The sequence below is a fragment of the Chanodichthys erythropterus genome, chromosome 12 (assembly GCF_024489055.1).
Source record: "Chanodichthys erythropterus isolate Z2021 chromosome 12, ASM2448905v1, whole genome shotgun sequence".
Classification (NCBI taxonomy): domain Eukaryota; kingdom Metazoa; phylum Chordata; class Actinopteri; order Cypriniformes; family Xenocyprididae; genus Chanodichthys; species Chanodichthys erythropterus.
The window spans coordinates 43,557,716-43,580,428 of NC_090232.1; the positions used below are offsets into that span (position 1 = coordinate 43,557,716).

Sequence of the window (22,713 nt, forward strand, 5' to 3'; positions counted from 1 at the left end):
ATAATCAAGATAATAAACCAATTCTGGAGCATCAGTCTTTTTTAATATTTGCATCTGAATCTCTCAGTTTCACATTATTGTGAAAAGATGGATCTCAAAATCATACAGTCACTGCTGCGAAGGGTTCGAATATGCAAACAGCCAGAATGAAGAATAGTGAAGAATATGAAGAACAATGGACAGTTTAACTGTTCAGGACAAACAAGGGACTCAAAAAGGTTCTATCTATATGTATTAACACCGATCTCTGCCACACAGGTGAAGAAATAGGAATGCTGGAGGACATGGAGGTGGGAATCTCTGACCTGCACAGAGTGACCTTCAGGATCACAGAGGCAGCGTCTGAAGAAGCAGTCAGCCTGCAGCCCACCATCAGCGGTAGACGGTGAGAGAGACCCAACACACACACACACACACACACACACACAAACACATGGTGTATTCATATTCAGGTTTCCCACAGTCATTAAAAAAATAACATGGAAAATGAAGGAATTTTAAAACTGTGACAAGTCGGAGCCGGTAGCATTACGGGTAGCACAGTTGCACTTCTGAAAGCCTGAGTTTGTCCTGGCTCGTAGTATCGTAGTACCTTCTGAGCCGTAATAATATTTAAAATGTATGATGTTACAAAAGATTTCTATTTCAAATAAATGTCATTCTTTTGAACTTTCTGTTCATCAAAGTATCAAAAAACAATTTCCACAAAAATAGTAAGCAGTTTAACCATTTTTAACATTGATAATAATCAGAAAAGTTTCTTAAAGGTGCCCTAGAATTAAAAAATTAATTTATCTAGGCATAGTTAAATAACAAGAGTTCAGTACATGGAAATGACATACAGTGAGTCTCAAACTCCATTGTTTCCTCCTTCTTATATAAATCTCATTTTTTTAAAAAACCTCTGAAGAACAGGTGAATCTCAACATAACACCGACTGTTACGTAACAGTCGGGATCATTAATATGTACGCCCCCAATATTTGCATATGCCAGCTCATGTTCCCAACATTATGAAAGGCATTAGACAAGGGCAGCCAGTATTAACGTCTGGATCTGTGCACAGCTGAATCATCAGACTAGGTAAGCAAGCAATAACAACAGCGAAAAATGGCAGATGGAGCAATAATAACTGACATGATCCATGATATCATGATATTTTTAGTGATATTTGTAAATTGTCTTTATAAATGTTTCGTTAGCATGTTGCTAATGTAGGCTACTGTTGGTTAAAGTTACCATCGTTTATTACTGTATTCACGGAGACAAGAGTCATTATTTTCATTTTTAAACACTTGCAGTCTGTATAATTCATAAACACAACAGTGTGTAATGTTAGCTTTAGCCATGGAGCACCATCAAACTAATTCAGAATCAAATATAAACGCCCAAATAAATACTATACTCACATGACCCGAAGCATGCATGCAGCATGCATGACGAACATCTTGTAAAGATCCATTTGAGGGTTATATTAGCTGTGTGAACTTTGTAAATGCCCTGTATTATAGAGTCGTGAGCTCGATGGGCAGGGAGCATGAGATTTAAAGGGCCAGCAGCCCCTGAATCTGTGCATAGTTAATGATGCCCCAAAATAGGCAAAAATTAATAAAAAAAAAAAATCTTTGGGGTATTTTGAGCTGAAACTTCACAGACACATTCAGGGGACACCTTAGACTTATTTTACATTTTGTAAAAAAACGTTCGATGGCACCTTTAAGCATCAAATCAGCATATTAGAATGATTTCTGCAGGATCATGTGACACTGAAGACTGGAATAATGATGCTGAAAATTCAGCTTTGATCACAGGAATAAATTACATTTTAACATATACAAATACAAAACAGTTATTTTAAATTGTAATAATATTTTACAACGTTATGCAACACAGCTTTTGCACAATGCAGCCTTGGTGAGCAAAAGAGACAGTTTAAAAAAACTAAAAAAAAAACTAAAAAAGTGCACTCTTACAAATAAATGTTCTTTATCAGCATCTATGATTCCATAAAGAATCTTTAACATCAAAGGAATCTTTCCATTCCCCAAAACATTCTTTTTTAGAGGAAAAAGAAGTTGTTGTTGTTTTATGTTGTGTATACTAATTAAAAAAAGAGTTATTTTATGAACTGTTCATTCCAATGTTCTTTGGGGAACCAAAAATATATGGTATCGATGCAAAACTCCCTTTTGGGACCTTTATTTTTAAAAGTGTAGTGTACAAACATATATATGTACTTTGTGAGTCCAGTCTCTCTAAAATTAGTTTCAAAGGGAGGGGGAAGGGGAAAGACTGTAAAATAATCTGTGGGAACCTGTAAGTTGAGCAGCTGCATACTAGTGTTGACAGAGTTGGAAATGTTTTTTTTTTTTTTTTTTTTTTTTTTTTTTAATGCCAGAGACCGTTACACTGTCGAGGTGCCTCTCCCACATCATGCCTTCCAAACGCTCCCGGATGAGCTACGTGAGGGCAAGCCGCTACGCGTGCTCCCCGTGCTCTTCAACGTGGGCATAAATGAGCAACAAACCATCGCTGAGAGGTACAAGCACTGACTGATAAACATGAAACACAATCCCTGCAAGCCTGAATGCTCAGCAAAACACACAACGGAAAGCATGTCTGAGCTGATAAAAGATTATTGTGCTTTCTTTGTGCTCTCTCCCTCTCAGGTTTGGTGATATATCTTTACAGGAGAGAATAAACCAGAAGAACTTTGAGATTCTTGAAGGTTACTATAAATCCTTAATCAACACAGTGCCGTCTGAATGTAAGTTCAACACTCAAGAAACTGAGCTTTGTGATTTTATATATTGCATTTAATCATTAAGCATACACTTTTATCCAAAGCGACTTGCAAATGAGGAGCATTGGAGACTATTTTTTTAGAAACTATACTGATATTAAAAATGCAGTAAACAAAAAAATCAATTTCTTTATGCAACATTCGGTAACACTGTTTTAAGTTACTCTGTACTTACTCTAGTGATTAACATTAAATTATACATAATTAAAAGCAACTAACCCTAAACCAAACCCTAACACTAATTATATAGTAAAGGATTAGTTCACTTAAAGGATTAGTTCACTTTCAAATGATAATTTCCTGATAATTTACTCACCTCCATGTCATCCAAGATGTTCATGTTTTTCTTTCTTCAGTCTAGGGCTGTCACGATATTAGATTTTTCACACCACGGTTATTGTGGACAAAAAATATCACTGTATCGATATATCGCGATATTTATAGGGGGAGGGGGGGGGGGGGTTTATCAGTCTAAATAATTTTTACTTAGTTTATTTAATTTTTCTCTTTCAGGGTTGCTGCACATTTTTTAAAGTCAAATTTAATGCCTTTTAAGACCTGAAGAAATAAAAATTAATACTAGCCTATACATTATGGTGTTACAGATCCCTTGTTTCCCTGGACTCCATTTCCCATAATCCTCCTGTTCTCCACACCTGCACTCACTTCCCTCGTCAGTTCCTCATCATCACTCATCACCTGCACCTGGACTCTATTGTTAGCACTCCCTTTATATTGCACTCACTCCCTTCACTCCTTGTCCGTTCACTGTTTATGTTACCGTATGTTGGATGTACTCTGCCTTTGTGTTCATTAAAGTATTGTTTGATTGTGGAAATCCGTATCAGCCTCATCTCTACACCAGCAACCGTAACAGAAGAACGGACCTAAACCGACCGGATTTCCACAGAGAAAAAAAATGGAGACTTTCCCCAGCTCCCTGGATCCAGCTCCTCCATCGCCTCTCACCCTAACAGCCAGCGAACGCATTATCGGGCTCCTGCAGGTAGGACGTTCGCTGGAGAGGTATGTGGAGGAGTTCGTTGAGCTTGCTTACTTGTCTAACTGGCCCGACGCTCAGTTGATCTCCCTGTTTTTGGATGGATTGGATGACGACACTATCCGTTTTGATGAACCTGTTTTTTGTTTCTCCTTAAGCGATACTATCAATTTAATTTTGTGGTTGAATGGCTCCAAATTCTTGGTAGAAGAGGTTCAGGATCAGTGTTGTCGTCCGGTTCATCCAGAAACTCGGTTGGCCGGGCCAGTTAGTCAACCTCCGGCTTCCTCCGCACACCTTTCCAGCGAACTCCCTGCCTGCCTCAGGCTGGACCCATATTCCGCTACTGGGCCCAGTAAGCGGAGGAGGAGGAAGAAAGCGGCCCCAATGTCTCCAGAGCCCGCTCCAGTATCTCCAGAGCCCGCTCCAGTGTCTCCAGAGCCCGCTCCAGTGTCTCCAGAGCCCGCTCCAGTGTCTCCAGAGCCCGCTCCAGTGTCTCCAGAGCCCGCTCCAGTATCTCCAGAGCCCGCTCCAGTATCTCCAGTGCCCGCTCCAGTATCTCCAGAGCCAGCTCCAGTATCTCCAGAGCCAGCTCCAGTCCCCACAGAGCCAGCTCCAGTGCCTGTGGGGATTTTAATTGTATTTGAGGGGATGAAATGGCCCTCAACCCCAGTCTCCGCCGAGCCAAGTTCTCCAGTCTCCGCCGAGCCAAGTTCTCCAGTCTCCGCCGAGCCAAGTTCTCCAGTCTCCGCCGCCGAGCCAAGTTCTCCAGTCTCCGCCGCCGAGCAAAGTTCTCCAGTCTCCGCCGCCGAGCAAAGTTCTCCAGTCTCCGCCGCCGAGCAAAGTTCTCCAGTCTCCGCCGCCGAGCAAAGTTCTCCAGTCTCCGCCGCCGAGCAAAGTTCTCCAGTCTCCGCCGCCGAGCAAAGTTCTCCAGTCTCCGCCGCCGAGCAAAGTTCTCCAGTCTCCGCCGCCGAGCAAAGTTCTCCAGTCTCCGCCGCCGAGCAAAGTTCTCCAGTCTCCGCCGCCGAGCAAGCAGCGCCAGTCTCCGCCTCCGAGCAAGCAGCGCCAGTCTCCGCCTCCGAGCAAGCAGCGCCAGTCTCCGCCTCCGAGCAAGCAGCGCCAGTCTCCGCCTCCGAGCAAGCAGCGCCAGTCTCCGCCTCCGAGCAAGCAGCGCCAGTCTCCGCCTCCGAGCAAGCAGCGCCAGTCTCCGCCTCCGAGCAAGCAGCGCCAGTCTCCGCCTCCGAGCAAGCAGCGCCAGTCTCCGCCTCCGAGCAAGCAGCGCCAGTCTCCGCCTCCGAGCAAGCAGCGCCAGTCTCCGCCGAGCAAGCAGCTCCAGCCGCCGCCGAGCCAGCCCCTATTATGAACTTTGTGGTTGAAACAACATACAGCCCTAAGACTGTTTACCCTCCCTGCCTCCCTCTCCCACCTCCATCCATTTGTGTTTGTACTGAACCTCCACCTCAAGCCCCCTCGCCCAGATCTCCACCTCGGACCTCTGGGCGATTACCTACACCCTGGCTCCAACCTCCCTCTGCTCCACCGTTGCCCATCAGTCCTCCAGCCTCACAAGTCTCCATCCTGCCCCCGTTCACACCTTGGTCCCTCGTCAGCCTGCCCTCCCCTCTGGACTGCACTCCTCCGTCTCCGCTCCGTCCCTCCATCCCTCGTTTCCAGTTGGCTTCCTCACTCCCCCTGGTGTTCACTTTGTTGTCTGTCGTCTGTGTTCAACTGCGGCCTTCTGGAGCACCGGCTGCGCTTCGGTCGGCGGAGCCATGGATTCCGCCATCTCCCGCCGGTCCTTCTGCGCCGACTGGGCTTGACGGCGTGAGGACGTCAGCTCCTGACCCGCCATGGCGGTCCGCTGCACCTGACCCGCCATGTCTGCCCGCTGCACTTGACCCGCCATGTCTGCCCGCTGCATGTCTGCCCGCTGCACCTGACCCGCCATGGCTGCCCGCTGCACCTGACCCGCCATGGCTGCCCACGGCTCCTGACCCGCCATGGTCACCTTCGGCCCCTGAACCGTCATGGTCGCCTTCGGCCCCTGACCCTCCATGGCCGCCTTCGGCTCCTGATCCACCATGGCTGCCCACGGCTCCTGGCCCGCCATGGTTTTTGGACCTGCCCTGGAGACCTCCACTCCAGTCTACTCCTCCCCCTGCTCCGGTTTGAGGTCTCCAGGGCGCCCGCCCCCCTCCCGGTTGTTACATCTACGGCGCGAGGACGCGCCTACCGGGAGGGGGAGGTACTGTTACAGATCCCTTGTTTCCCTGGACTCCATTTCCCATAATCCTCCTGTTCTCCACACCTGCACTCACTTCCCTCGTCAGTTCCTCATCATCACTCATCACCTGCACCTGGACTCTATTGTTAGCACTCCCTTTATATTGCACTCACTCCCTTCACTCCTTGTCCGTTCACTGTTTATGTTACCGTATGTTGGATGTACTCTGCCTTTGTGTTCATTAAAGTATTGTTTGATTGTGGAAATCCGTATCAGCCTCATCTCTACACCAGCAACCGTAACATATGGCTGTTACCTATCAAATTAAATCATTATCAACAAAATCCATCTTTGCAATACAGAGGTGACACAGAATGAGAAGTGGCATTAGTATATTTAAACAGCATTTACAATTTGTCTACATAAATTTAATTCAATATTTAAATATGGATTTTTTTTCTAATTTTAATTTTTTAATTAAAATGTCCCTTAAATATGAAACTAAACTAAACTGCCAGTAGGTGGCAGCAAGTCACTGTCTTAATGAGTGAGTGAGTCAACCAGTTTGTTCAAATGACTGATTCATTCAGGAACGAAGCTCTGATTACGGCGGCGTTCAGGTTTTCCCGTTCAGCGCCACACCCTTGAAATTAGTAAATGCATTTGCGCCAGTTAGTGCGCCCATGGGCGCGTTGGTCTAAAAAAGAGGTGTGTTCAGGCGCATTTCCAGCGCATTGCTATTTTAAGGAGCTGAAAATAGACTGCGCCATAGACCAATTCAAACCTATAAAGTCTAAAGTCAATGTCGCAATATTTTTTCGTTAGAGCGCGTTGGTAGAAGCTGCGCCTCTGGGCGCGTCCACAGTACGCGTTGACTTTGCTTATTACACACAGGGATGCGTAACACACAAACATGCCAAATATTAAAAACAAAAGGATTACAGTGTAAAAGAATATTATTGTGTAGGCTACTTAAATATAAAAATGTAATGTAATGCGCGGAGCTATTTGCAAGACTGCATTTGCAAGCCCGCTTTAACTTCGCGCACGAGCAGATCAGTTTCTTCGCTTGAAAAGCGTTCAGCTTTTCCGCCAACAAATTCCGCCATGTAAATAGCAATCCGCCATGGCGCGAGCGCATTCCGCTCTTAAAGGGAATGGGAGATGACACTCTGATTGGTTTATTGAACGTTACGCCTATTACTCATTAAGAGAATAGGGACAACCCATTTCAAAAATGCGCCCCAGCGCACAGATCGCTTTTCCGTTAAAATAGCAAAAGTGGATTTGGACACGCCCTGAGTGCACCTGCGCCGTGCGCTTTACACTTTGCGTTTAGATCGTTAAAATAGGGCCCTCTCTCTAAGAAAATATGCAGTTTTCATTTAGAGTAAAAAGAATCTATCGCTATTTGCACTTAGTTCAAATAGAATCTATCGCTATTTACACTAAGATATTTACACTAGATACATTATTAAAATCAAAAGTTGTATTTGTTAATATTAATGTATCTAAGAAAACATGAACTAACAATGAACAGTTGTATTTTTATTATAACTAACATTAACAAAGATTATTAAATACTAACAATAGTATAGTTAGTTAATGTTTGCTAATGTGTTAACTAAGATTAAGTAATGGAACCATACTGTAAAATCTTACCATAATTTCTTATTTCTTTCATTTAATTTGGGGGTTGAACTGAGATTCATTTTTTGCAGAAAGTCTGATAAACAGATTTAAACAAGGTAATTTTATTAAATGGGACTTAAAATCTCTGATAATGGTCTAATAAGGACATTTAAATCAGGAATATGCTTGTCTTATCATATTCACTCTAGGCCTCCCTTTGTTTCCGTGCCTCGTCCTGGAGGTGTCTGCACCCAGGACCATTCCCCTTGAGTGGAGCAAAGTTCCTGACCTCCTATCCATGGGTTTCAAAGACATCATTTCCGCTATGCCCGCCGCCATATTTGTGTCCAAGATGGCAACTAACGCAGCAGCGCTTCATTGTATTGATGATCATCTTTAGCTTCAGCGCGAGTGCTCAAACTGCAACACAAAACATTATCTACGATTATGGCTGTCATATTAATAACATTTTAATTGTCTACACTATTGTATGTGAATTCTAGTTGCTGTGTTTTGGCGTGTTGTTACAGGAAGAACGCAAATACAACAGGAGCTTTTCTGACTACGTTACTAGTTCAAGTTCATGCGCACATGATTTTGTGCAAATAAGTTATGTATAAATATATATGAATTACCATATATAGGATGTGTTTCGTTGAGTTAATTAACATAGCATATTCAGTTCACATGTGTTTATTCAGCGCGTGTAACGTCAGCTCAATCAGTGATGTTATTATCAAAATGAGATGATTTGAGGAAAAAATCTGTTATTGTTCGTGATCCTTATTATTAACCAAATCATGCATTTTTTGAAAATAATACGAGAACAATATAAGTGCTAGCTATTACAAATAATGCATTCATTTTTTGAAAACATGAACCTTTTAATATTACAGTAGAAAACATTGCTGTTTTGAGCTGCGCACGCTGAAGCTGGAGAGAATCAAAACCCATAAACTGAAGTAACGTAGTCAATAACTCCGAAACACAGCAAATAAGCCCAACGAATTCACAACGTTATATTACAAGTGTTTACGGTTCAAATATCATGTATAAGAAGACAGTCCCTTCTTATACAGAAAACACATCCTTTATGAGATTAATCAGATATTTATACTTATTAAATTTAAAAAATGATGCTAATGCACAATGGAAGTTTGGACAAGATGTGTAATCAATGTTTAACTTCCCACAACAACACGTTGAAACAACAACATAGAGTATTCACAACACTTTATTACAATAGTGTTCTCATTATAATGTTATGTAAATTACAGTCCCAGCAGTTATTAATGTTGGGCGTTGCTGTTTGGGTGCCAGTGGTGTGGTCCCATCTGACTGAAGCCAATAATTCCGCCAATCTAACTCCTTTAGGATTGAATAAAGTTGTAGTTCAGGGTTTCTCTGATGACTGTTAAAACGGCTAATAACACAACATGTCCCAGACACATTGTAAACTTGCTGCTGTCACCATAGACTTCAACAGGGCGCGCAGCTCTGACCGGACACAAATATGGTGGCGATAACATACAGTGACGTCACATGAAACCCATGGATACTGGCCTCCATTAGGCTATTATTGGCTACAGCTGTGAGTGATTCCATGCTTGCAGTGTGAACAGGTGGAAGTACTCACAGTTGATGACTTTTCCTAATTTGGACCTTCTCCTTTGTTCTTGGGCTCCTTTCTCCACCATTGGATTGCCACAGTGTGTTCAGGCTCACTGCGGCACTTCTGCAGTATTTGTGCAGAGCACAGAGTCTCACGTTTTAAGGATTTGAGTGCAGGAATTCATTGTTCTGATATGTCAATCACGTCCATGGAGCGTGACGGCTTCAGATGATGAATGCTCCCAGCAGACGGATGCCAAGCGTGTCACATCTTGTCTTCTTTCCATCTCTGTTTATCAAAAGATAACATGTCCCCAGACTTTTCAATCTCATCTTTAGTGCTTGTCAATACAGGGACAAACAAGCCCTCTTTAAACTTGTTGATGCATGACATCTCAAGTGTCTTCTGTCTTTGTCTCTTCTCTCCAAATATGCTATTTGCACTTAGTTCAAATAGAATCTATCGCTATTTACACTAAGATATTTACATTAGATACATTATTAAAATCAAAAGTTGTATTTGTTAATATTAATGTATCCTAAGCAAACATGAACTAACAATGAACAGTTGTATTTTTATTATAACTAACATTAACAAAGATTTTTAAATACTAACAATAGTATAGTTAGTTAATGTTTGCTAATGTATTAACTAAGATTAAGTAATGGAATCCTACTGTAAAATCTTACCATAATTTCTTATTTCTTTCATATTCTTATTTCTTTTCAATCTCATCTTTAGTGCTTGTCAATACAGGGACAAACAAGCCCTCTTTAAACTTGTTGATGCATGACATCTCAAGTGTCTTCTGTCTTTGTCTCTTCTCTCCAAAGGCCTGCCGCGTTTTCAGACACAGATGGACATTAAGGAACTGCTTGACACCCTCGGACAGAATGTGGTAACCAAGAAGAGGAAGAATGTGGAGATCCTGTGGCTTGCAGGAATGGTGAGGCTGAACTTGAGTTCATGTAGTCTGTGCAGGAAGTTTGTGCAATTGTGTTTCATAACCTCACATTTGCAAAACAATTTGGGGATTTTTTTATATATAGTATTTCAGTTAGCCCCACAAATTCCTTTTAATTCATGCCAAACTCATGAGAGATATTAATCTTGAATGTCTTGGACTTGAATGTCTTGAGAGTTTAAATCCATTTTTTCTCAGAATCTTGAGAACTAAACTTTTAATTGAGGTAAAGTAAATATGGACTTGATTTTTTTTTTCACTGAAACCACCTCCTTCTGCTGCTTCTGATTTGATTCCGTCTTGTGAGAGGGAAAAGCTCCCAATAACTGCTGGTCTGTTTTCTTTGTGATAATAACATTAGCGAAAAAGTGTTGGCAAGCTGGTGTTCGTGCTAAGGAGAATGTCAGATTATTCCATTTACAATGTGTTTTTCGCAGTGGTGAGCAATGTAGCCAGTCACAGGTGTTTAAAGGGGTCATGAATTGAGAAATCTTATTTTCCTTGAGCTTTTGATATATAATAGGTCATCATACTACAAGAATATACTGCAAGTTTCAGAACTGAAAGCTTGTTAGTCCAAAAACAGCTTTTATTGAAACCAAACCCAGATTCCAGGTTGTGGAATGTGCCTATTTATTACGCCACAGAGTGGTGAAAGACCACACGTGATTCACACGTGACAAGTAGCAGGTAAATAACAGACGTGACGCTAACACTAAGCAATAAACTTGTTTATTTAAACTGTGATTAAATTATATATCGAAAATGATCAAAGAACACTCCCTTTACAATCGCTGGAGCAGTCAATCAAACAGTGACTGAGTTGTGGACTCTTCCCAAAACTCCTGTTAGAATCTCTTATTTACATTATTGTGTTTGCAGTGTTAGTTATGATGAAAGCATTCGTTAGTGTGCAGAAATCGAGTTACAATGACAAGTGACAAGGTCACTGTATTCATGCACTCAGCATGTCTGTGATCGGCTACATGCTCATCACTGCAACCTTTCACGCCACAATCTAAATATAATGTTATGATTAACACTTTTCACAATTAGTAAACCTTGAGAACTGTAATAGTAAAAACGTGCTAAAAGTTTTCGAGAGCGTTATGCTTAGCTATTTCGAATGGAAAGATGTTAGTCACTCACAGCAGTGGGCGTTGACATTGAAGTCTCGCAGCAGACACGCCCCTTAAAACAGTGCGTTCAAATCAGAGGGATAAAATCAAGGTTGGAAAAATGCCTTTTATTTCTAAATTATGACCATTTTTGATTTAAAATCATACTAAGTTTTACCCCAGGAAACATTATAAAATAATGAAATAATGCAGTTCATGACCCCTTTAAGTGCTGTGTTTAGACATTATGTAAATAAGAGATCCAACTGTGCACAATACACGATATAATCAAGCAAACGACAACAAAGGAAACTTTATGTTCAGGCACATAGCAGGTGGAAACGAGTTTCCCTACCTTTCATAATGGACTTAATCTTAGTTAAAATCTCAAATGTTTTAATCACTCTCTTTCTCTGTAGTTTAAGTAGGAAAACAAAAAATCACTTTCCAACCCCAAAAGTTTGAACGTTAATGTATGTGTATGTATTTGCATGTTATTTTATATATAATTATTATTATATTTTATTGGATATTGTATTTTTATGTTTGGTGTGAATTTTCAGTATGTCACTCAACCACCAATTCATAAACACCACTTTATCTGGAGGCAGTGAAAGTAAAAACAATCTGTCTGTCTCTCCTCAGATCTGTCGACGGATGAATGGTATTCGTTTCACCAGCTGTAAAAGTGCCAAAGACAGGACGTCTATGTCAGTGACACTGGAGCAGTGCTCTCTGCTGCGGGACGAGCACCAGCTCAATAAAGATTACTTTGTTCGTGCTCTGGACTGCATGCGGAGGTAAGCACCCACCACATCCTTCCTCTGGTTCAGACACGTCTGTCCTCATCATGCATGCATGCATTAACATTTCACTTGACCTTTAACCTTTTACTTGACATTTAATATCTCATTCTGATAAAGTCTGTCTTGGCTGTTTTAATATATTTAGCAAAGTAACAAGCAGCATTTTTACCCATTATATCAGCATTCACAGAAATCACACAGATCTACCCCAAAATAATTGCTCTATTCTATGGAAGCTTGTCTCTTCCAGAATAAAATATAAATTAATTAATTTAAAAAACTGTCACATTTTATGACTATTTGTCATGCTTTTCTCTACGGAGCCCCTATATGACATTGTGAAGTGAAAAGTTTAGATGGGAGCAAAACAAATGATGTCAGCGCTTTTGCGTTCCCCTGGGAAACTTTCTGTTCACTCACAAAATTTTGGCATTTTCCCAAGAACCTTTGCATTCTTCCCATCTCGTATTTTTTTCACTACCATGTCTCTGTAGTAGAACTGTATTTTCCTTAGAATTGTGAGCTATAAACTTGCAATTGTGGGAATTCTGAGAAAAAGTAGGGAATCAACTAAATAACTGAATCAACTGTCAGTCTGGATTTTACCGAGCCCCGTGGTGGTGGGGAAAATTTGGGATGCGAGGATCTTTATGAGCTGTGCAATATTTGTGTGCATTATTAACGTATGGAACTAACTGTAACACTACTGCCAGCCAGCAGACCATTAAAGAGGAAGTGTTTGAATCTGAGCTCACAGTAAGGGAACAATAAGGGTTAGGTCACAAGGGAATGCAAATATCTTTGCGTGGGAACGCAACATTTTGCAAGGGAATGCAAAAGCTTAAAAAAAAAAAAAATTCCTCCCATCCCAATTTTTTTCCACGACCACGTCCCTCCGTAGGATTTATGCAGTGTTGGGGAAAATTACTTTGAAAATTAATGCATTACAGTATTGCATTGCTCCCTTAAAAATAACAAATTGCGTTGCTTAATTACTTTTTAAGAAAAGTAATGTATTATGTTACTTTTGTGTTACTTTTTTCACCTGGACAGGGCTTGTTTTTTATAACAAAAAAAGGTTCTAGTTTTGGACAAATGTTGGATTACCAGATATCTCATGGTGAAATACAGGACAGGTGAGCAAGGGGTGATCAAAATTAAGAGACCGCTTAACATTGATTTCTGAACTTGGAGTGGTCTCTTACTTTTTTCCATAGCTCTATATATATATAAAAAAAAAATTTGCTGCGAAAACGTAAAAAAGTGAGTCAACCTGATGCATTAAGACTTTTGCGTTGTCTCAATGTATTTTAAATAATTACACATAGTAATGATACAATGTTCAGCCAACTAACACTTGCTTGTTTTTGCAATTCTGATTTTCATATTTTCCCAATTAAGATTTTTGTTTTACACCAACTACTGTTGTTCAGTTAATTTGCTTTTTTATGTTCTGTGGATGAAGAATTTTCAATTGGCAAAATTATTATGCATGTTAGCCAACTAACACTTGCTTGTCTACGCAATTCTGATTTTTTAATTTTCCTAATAATGATATTTATGTCACCGCAATTGCTGTTGTTCAGTTAATTAGCTTTTTTATGTTTTTTGGATGAGAAATGTTCAATTGGCAAAATAAAGACAGGTCATAAAACATTTACTTTATCATTTATTTCATTTAGAAATAAGATGCTCACCGAGCACAAACTCGGTTCACAATATTTAACTTTTTTTTAAAGTTGTGACACAACAGCTGCACTTTAAAGAAAAAGTCCAGATTCCATCTTCAGTAGGAACTTAAATTTTGTATACACTAAGCATACAGACAATTTTTAACACCAAAAAAAATCAGTGCAATACAATTTCTCATTAAATCACTTAACTGTACACAAAAACAGCATAAAAGTTGTTGGTATCAATGTACCCACTATGCAAACATATTTGCATCACTGACAGACGTTGTTTGTAAAAAAAATAAAATAAATAAATACATTTAAAAAAAGAAGAAGAAAAACAACTCATGTCCACTTTTCATTTCAAGTGCCTAAAATTAATTAACATTAATTACTCACCTGAAACCTGTTTCTCCCCGCTCCAAGTCCAAAATGGCAGCAAGAAAACGTGGCGATGCTGATAATGAGAAGGGAAACCCCGTAGATGTATGCGCGCGCAATTCAATTAAAAAATGTTTGTTCATTCAACTTGGTTAATGATGTTGCTACAACATTTTGCAAAATATTGTTGGACTAACATGCATTTTTACATAGACTCACAATATTCACAATTCATATTATCTGTAACTAAAAAAAAACTGTTTGCTGAACAAAGGGTTGTTTTATTTTTTACAGTGTATATTTATATTTATATATATATATATATATATATATATATATATGCCATATGACCATGATATGAGACATTTTATTTCACAGTATATGATCAAATATGACTGTAAAAATAAATCTGCATTGTTTAACCTTTTGGTCTTTAATTCATAAAATTAGCAAAAATCTATCCTTTCATTGAGGGAAAAGAATTGAAAGTGGGGGGAAATCACATTATGAAATAAATGTTTTTCTCCAAAACACGTTGGCCACAATTATTGGCCTTTTATTCAATACTTTTTGCAACCTCCTTTTGCCAAGACAAAAGCTCTGAGTCTTCACCTATAATGCCTGATAAGTTTGGAGAACATCTGACAAGAGATCAGAGATCATTCCTTCATTAAGAATCTCTCCAGATCCTTCAGATTCCAGCTCCATGTTGGTGCTTCTTCCCTTCAGTTCACTCCACTCATTTTCTTTAGGGTTCAGGTCAGGGGACTGAGATGGTCATGGCAGAAGCTTCATTTTGTGCTCAGTGACACATTTCTGTGTTGGTTTTGATGTTTGTTTTGGATCATTTGGTAACACTTTATAATAACTGCACACTATGAAGAATTAGTTAAGCATTAGTAAATAGTCAATTCATCATTTATAAAACATTAATAGATATTAGTAAGCCGTTTATAAATACAGCTATAAATGCTTTGTTCTTGATTTATAAGCAATACCCCCAACACTGGATTTATGGATATGAAATTTGCTTGAAAAGCACACAGTTTTAACAGCATTCTCCAATCAGTATTCCATAACAGAAACAGACCCATTTCCTCTTTGATTTTTAAATAAATTATTAATTATAAGAGGTAAAAAAAAAATAATAAGTAAAGAATGTCTTGTGTGATGTTTGGACTTGGTTGTGCCCAAAAACAAAGATGTAGCAAAAGACACCCATGATGCAATAAAATACTTCCTAAGTAGGTTATGAAACAGATCCCTTATCTCGAGCAGTATGTGAGCACTTAGATTGGTTTAGTTTGAAATACAATCCAGTGTAGCTAATGGGTGAAGATTAACTGATACAGCTAAAATATGTGACACATGCTTCCTGTTCATGTTTGAGGAAAAAAAGGCCAGCACTGAGGGCCTCTGAGTTCAACTTCAGTGTCCTCATCCAGCATGTGTAGCACATGTATCATGTGGTGAATTGTATAGCAACACGTTTTAAGAGCTTGACCGGTTGTTGTGAAACTTAGGAGGCAGGAAGCTTTCACCACAAAAGAGGATTGAAGCAGAAGTTGTCCATGCAGGCGAGAAGGCTTAAAAAGAAGTGGAAACTTTCATTGGCAGCTGAATATTATCACAGCACGTTACCTATTATAGTATTTCACTACCATCTGCTTGAATAGAAACACACACAGTTTATCCCGAATATTCCCAAACAAAGGCACTTTCACAGAGTATAGGACTGTGTCGCCTACTAACATAGTTTCATTTGAAGTTCAGAAGCAGCATATATTGTTTAATCGTTAAATCTTTGTCACTCATGAGTACACAATCACTAGATTTACATTAATATTATTATTTTGCACACTTTGACTCAGTAACATTGCCACTACTCATTTAACATCAAGAAATTATTTAAAGTTAGAAGAGTACCCTAGTAAAAAAAAAAAAACTTTACCAAAATCTATTTAAAATACAGTTATTTCATACTAAGTTTACTTCAAATCCATTAAAGTCCCCCTGTGGTGAAAATCAAGTTTTTTAATGTTGTTTGTATGCCTATGTAGTGTTTTTGATATGCTTTAAGACAAACCATGTGCAAATTAATAAGTCATCACCATTGCTGAGAATTTCATGTTTGAAACTGCAGTAAACCAAAAACCCGCGGTTTGAAATCGCTGGTGTTTGTGACATCACAGACTACCTTGTAACCAATCACAACAACGTGCCGGCAGGCTTTAGCATATCATTAACTATGACTGCTCTGAAGCAGGAAAGTCTCGAGAGAAGCCAGGTCATCCCGGTACTTTTGCTGTTGATATGAAAACTGGTGTAGATTTATCAGTATAGCAAGTCTATTACGATGTTATGATGAACTATACGCCTTTCTCCACTGACTTTCTTAGTTGTTTGAAGCGTTTGTAAGGATGCTGATTGTTAGAAGGCAGCTGTCTGAGATAAAGAACAGGAACGGTGTGTGTAACATTAACAACACATTATTCAACTACATGTTAAAATAATTAGTCCTTAAGTGAACTTTTGGAAAATCATTCTGGAAACACATCTGTCCAACAAAATTAAGCATTATTTGTAAACAAATACATTTTGGAGTTTGCACCACATAACCAGCTCCATATGTTTGGCTTTTCTGACATGGAATAGAACTGTAGCGTACTTGTGGTGATGAGGGCTTGGGTTCCGAATGTTTTAATTCATAGTGGCAATGATGCAGACAAAAAACAATGCAATAAAACATTGCCAGATTCACGTTCATCTGTTTTGGATAAAACTGATCATGCTTCTAGTGCCACTCACTGGACATTTCACTTTGAAACGGTCGTGAAATGTAATATCATTTTGTAGAAATGAATGCTGAATATTAGATCCATAATTCGGTCTTTAATATTAATGTTAATGAGTGATGTGTTATATATATTCACTCATATATATATATATATATAAATGATATTTTCTGCTGACATTTCATTTTACTTACAAAATTATACAAATCATGACAGTGACAGTTTAAGAAATAAATGTGTCATATATTTCTGAAAATGGGAGAATCTTAGCTTTAATGTGGTATATGGCACATAGTCAGGATAATTAGGGTTCAAATGTGTTGCAGTTTTAAAAATAAGCTTGTTTTTAAATCGGAACATGATTTTCTGAGCCCGAAATTCAGCAAATCTTTGACATGGTCTTAGTCAGTCAAAGATATCAAGGTTGTAATTTCACAGATTATTCTTTACATCATGTATGATGATTTTATGTAGAAAACAGGGAATCAAAAAAAAAAAAAAGACTTTAGCTGGGTTTTCACTGGCGGGATCACATATTTAAGACTAATATAAAATCAGAAATAAAAAAAAAAAAAAAGTACTGATAAAATTATAATTAAACTTTATTAGTAATATTTCTTGATTGTACATTGCACATTTCTTAATATTATGCCTAAAAAAGTGTTTTAATATCAATATCAATATGGATTGTGTGATCTTTCTTGGATCTTTGTTGGATCGATTGTGTTTAAATGCAAGATATATTTAAAGTGTACCTAAAGTATACAATTATAAAGTGCAAAATTAGTTGTTAGTTACAATTTAGCAGACTTTAAGTATACCAGTTTAGTATACCAAAAGTACAATCACAGTGTATTTTTATTAAGCACATAAATATGTAAATGTATTTGTAATACACTAAGCACAAAATAAATGTATTTCAAATACATTTTTGTATTTTTTTTCCCACCAGGGTAGGCTAATCTCATTCGTTTGTTTTACTTTCCAAATATGTCTGTGACAAAATATGATTCATTTGCTATATATACAGTCAAACCAAAAATTATTCAGACACTAGATATAATTTCATATATTTTTTTACTACTGGGTGCAGGACACTATAGTTAATTTATGTAAGTGAGGATAGCAAAATAAAGTAATCTGTGACATATTATAGCCAAACATTTTTCATACAGTGGACTGCCAGAAAAATTGATAAAAATTTGGAACCAAAAATTGAGGAGTTCAGATGCAAAAGCCTCTAAGTGTCGTCTGAAATTTTCTTCTAAAATTAGCATTTTTATCATAAGTTTATCAAGTGTTTATGTTCAGTTAATTCACGTTAATGGCAATGAAATTAATTGACATTAAAGTGAAATTACTCAACCTAAACATACAAGCTTGATAAAAATGCTCATTTAAGAAGAAAATTTCAAACGGCACTTAGAGGCTTTTGCATCTGAACTCTTCAAATATACAGACACTTTGACCTGAACAAGTGTTATCTGACATAATTAACATTATGAGATTACGAGATCTTGTTATATTTTATTACCATTTTTTTAAACTATAATGAATAAACTGTAATAATGAATGAAATGTTCAGGGTGTCTGAATACATTTTGATTTGACTATATATAACTTAATCATGGTAAATGTGATCCAGCTGTGATTAAGGATTTGAGCTCAAAATCCACGTATAAGTCTGGTTTATTTAAAGGTGCCATCGAAGGTTTTTTTAAAAGATGTAATATAAGTCTAAGGTGTCCCCTGTATGTGTCTGTGAAGTTTCAGCTCAAAATACCCCATAGATTTTTTTTTTATTTCATTTTTTTAACTGCCTATTTTGGGGCATCATTAGAAATGCGCCAATTTAGGTTGCGGCCCCTTTAAATGCTCACGCTCCCCGCCCACGGAGCTCGCGCTTGCCTTGAACAGCATAAACAAAGTTCACACAGCTAATATAACTCTCAAAATGGATCTTTACAAAGTGTTTGTCATGCATGCTGCATGCATGCGTTGGATTATGTGAGTAAAGTATTTATTTTGATGTTTACATTGATTCTGAATGAATTTGAGGTTTTGCTCCATGGCTAACGGCTAATGCTACACTGTTGGAGAGATTTATAAAGAATGAAGTTGTGTTTATGAATTATACAGACTACAAGTGTCCAATAATGAAAATAGCAACGGCTCTTGTCTCCGTGAATACAGTAAGAAACGATGGTAACTTTAATCACATTTAACAGTACATTAGCAACATGCTAAGAAAACATTTAGAAAGACAATTTACAAATATTACTAAAAATATCATGTTATCATGGATCATGTCCGTTATTATTGCTCCATCTGCCATTTTGTGCTATTATTCTTGCTTGCTTACCTAGTCTAATGATTCAGCTGTGCACAGATCCAGACGTCCTGCCCTTGTCTAATGCTTTGAACATGAGCTAGTCGTTACATAACAGTCTGTGTTATGTTGAGATTGGCCTGTTCTTCAGAGGTCTTTTAAACAAATGAGATTTATATAAGAAGGGGGAAACAATGGAGTTTGAGACTCACTGAATGTCATTTCCATGTACTGAACTCTTGTTATTCAACTATGCCAAGATAAATTCAAGTTTTAATTCTAGGGCACCTTTAAGAAAAATCGTTACAGTGGAGGAAATCTCTGGCTATATTCAACACATGTTTGAGCTTCGCTGTTACTTCCAATGTAAACAAACTGCCTTAAACAAACAGTACTGCTCTCAAAAGATGTTTGACCCTATAAAACCTCTAGTTAACATGGTAACTCAGCTGTAAGCTTACACTTGAAACTGTAATGTGTTTTAATACGACTTTGTGAACAGAATTTCCAAAATTTTGTGTGTTGTTAGCATGTATAGTGTAAGAACATTACATGTAAAAATATTTGTTTGGAAGATTTCCTCATTGCTGTTGGTTTCAGCACATATTTGAGAATTTAGGAGTTCTTGTCATTTTTGAATATTTGAAATGCTATAATGAGGCATGGACTTTCTTTTCAGAGAAAATAAGCACAATGACTTACAAGTTTCCTTCCCAAATCCCCTCAAAGACGCCAGAACCTGCTAAAGATGCTCACGTAGAGTTTGAAGTGTCAGTGCTGATGGGCGATTCTCTTATTAGTTTTGTTGGGTGTTGATGCCCTGAAGGCTACGAGTTTGTTTGTTTTGCAGTGCCAGTTGAGAAGGCTGTTGATTTTACATAGCAGAACCGGTCTGCGAAAATTGTTTAAAGCCAAAGAAAGTTGAGCTGACACACATGGTGACAAATGTGGATGTATGTCAACCTATGTGACATTCACTCAACTGTATAGATTTACTGTGGCATTTCAATGAGAGATTGTGTAAATCTGGGACGAAAACAAAACTCTTTTCAAAATCCCTTTTCAAAAGAGTATCAGAAGACAAAGAATATTTGTTACTCTTGGATTCCTGAAATCGAGGTCACCTCGACTGACCTTTGCGTGAATCTTTAGAACCATGGATTTTCACTTTATTCAGCTTTAACGTTTTTTATATACAAGTCAGAACATTTTTTACATTAATGTTAAACATTTTTAAACATAATTTTATTATAATTATTGTTTGCTTTTACATTACATTGTAGCATTCAACATGAACACAGCTTACTATGATTGACAGGTGTTTTAATACAATGTTTGTACAATATGATGCTGTCAACATAAGTTAAATATAAATGTGCTCTTGGGAGTGTTTGGTGTTGAAAAAAGGAATCTGTTTATTGATAGTGAGCATTTAAAATCTATTAACTTATTACTTGTGAGGGAATTTTGGGCAAACCCAGATAGCAAGCAATGATCGAAATAAATGTTAATGTGTCAACATTAACATCATTAAATCAATATCACTTTTGCACCCTCAATTAATGTTGAACAAATGTTGAAATTTCAATAAAAAATCAATGGTAGTGGCATTGAATCAGTGTTTGCACTCTCAGAAAATAAAACACAACTACAACTGACTTAAAGCCACACAGCCTGAAATCAACTGAAGATAAAAGAAGACAATAAATCTCTCAAGATCTCAGCAGAAGTTCTTTTTGAGAATTAACAGGTTTAGATGTTGATGTTTTATTGAAAATATTTGGTCACCATTTTGGTGGTCAGTGTTTCCTTTAGTTTTTGCTTTTTGTGTGAGTTTGTGGTCTTTGTAACAGGGTTAGCCAAAACACATCATTTGTTGCAAAGAAACCAGAAACAAAATGAAAAAAAAAATTGCACTTTTTGAAAGTCAAGATTCAGAATGTCTGATCTGTAGCAAGAACGTATTAGTGAACGTAACCTGTTAAAAACAAATATACACTTTTGGTCAGGAGCACAATTAGTAAATGATTTTGCTTTATGATAATGAAAACTATATCATTTGATCATTTTGTTTCTGGTTTCTTTGCAACAAATGATGTGTTTTGGTAAACACTGTTACAAAGACCACAAAAAAAAGAGTCAAACTGCCCAATTAAATGAAACACCGACCACCAAACATTTTCAATAAAACATCAACATCTAAACCTGTTAATTCTCAAAAACAATTTCTGCTGAGATCTTGAGAGATTTATTGTCTTCTTTTATCTTCAGTTGATTTCAGGCTGTGTGGCTTTAAGTCAGTTGTAGTTGTGTTTTATTTTCTGAGAGTGCAAACACTGATTCAATGCCACTACCATTGATTTTTTTTATTGAAATTTCAACATTTTTTCAACATTAATTGAGGGTGCAAAAGTGATATTGATTCAATGATGTTAACGTTGACACATTAACATTGATTTAACATTATTTCAATCATTGCTTGCTATCTGGGAACCTGTTTTAAAAATGGTGATTAGTTAGCAAATCAGCAACAATCTGACTGATGCTGATTACTTAAGACTGATTTGTGAGTCTACTGGACTGATTCATTTAAAGGAACTGCTCATTAGAGTCATTTGTTTGTGAATCACTAAACTTGTTTGTCTGTGTGCACACCACAATAGAAAGACACTATCATTCTGTTTATTATATTGGTATCATTTTGCAGCACCCAATCTCATTCAATTCAGACTGCAAACAAGTTAGCTGAATTTGTTTATTTGCTGTTTTGCGATAGATTCAGTACCGGATTATTATAGTGTGGAGTCCTGTCTGCATTAGTAGATAAATATAGTTCATTTAAAGTGCCCCTTTTATGCTTTTTCAGATATTACCTTTCATGCAGTGTGTAATATGAAAATAAAGATCTGCAAAGTTTTAAAGATCAAAGTGCACAATTCTAAAGTTGTCTCCTAAATGAAAGAATTGATTTTGAACTGCTGAAACGAGTCGTCAATAATTCCATTCTCACTTCCTGCAAGAACCTACGTAGGCTTGTAACACATTTGCAAAATTCCCAATCTGTGGTCTTCATTGGCTGCCTGTGAACAATGTCTACATTTGACCTTAGATGTAGCTGAGGCTAGAAGAGTTTGGTTTGCGTTTTCGACATTTCGATAAGACAAAGTTTTCTGCACCACGAAATCAAATCCACGGATATGGTAATGGGTGTTTGGTTTCTGACATGCGCTGTAAGCGGCCGCCCAATCACAACAGAATGGGCCTCTGACGAATCAGAGAGCAGAGTAGACCAATCGCAACAGACTGGGCCATCTGTCTCAGCCTCAGACGTCATGCCCATGTACCGTTGACTGAATGTCTAATGCATATGGCACACT

At 38.0% G+C, this 22,713-nt stretch overlaps 1 protein-coding gene across 6 annotated transcripts in view; it reads left to right on the plus strand.

Annotated features, from left to right (window-relative positions):
- Positions 1 to 22,713, plus strand: part of inpp4b (inositol polyphosphate-4-phosphatase type II B) — a 208,034-nt gene that overhangs the window by 177,068 nt on the left and 8,253 nt on the right. For all 6 annotated transcript variants that reach the window (XM_067404889.1, XM_067404894.1, XM_067404890.1 and 3 more), the window contains 5 exons: positions 259 to 385; positions 2,398 to 2,538; positions 2,669 to 2,766; positions 10,104 to 10,216; positions 11,998 to 12,152. In XM_067404889.1, coding sequence (XP_067260990.1) covers positions 259 to 385; positions 2,398 to 2,538; positions 2,669 to 2,766; positions 10,104 to 10,216; positions 11,998 to 12,152 — 634 coding nt within the window. The remainder of the gene's footprint in view (positions 1 to 258; positions 386 to 2,397; positions 2,539 to 2,668; positions 2,767 to 10,103; positions 10,217 to 11,997; positions 12,153 to 22,713) is intronic.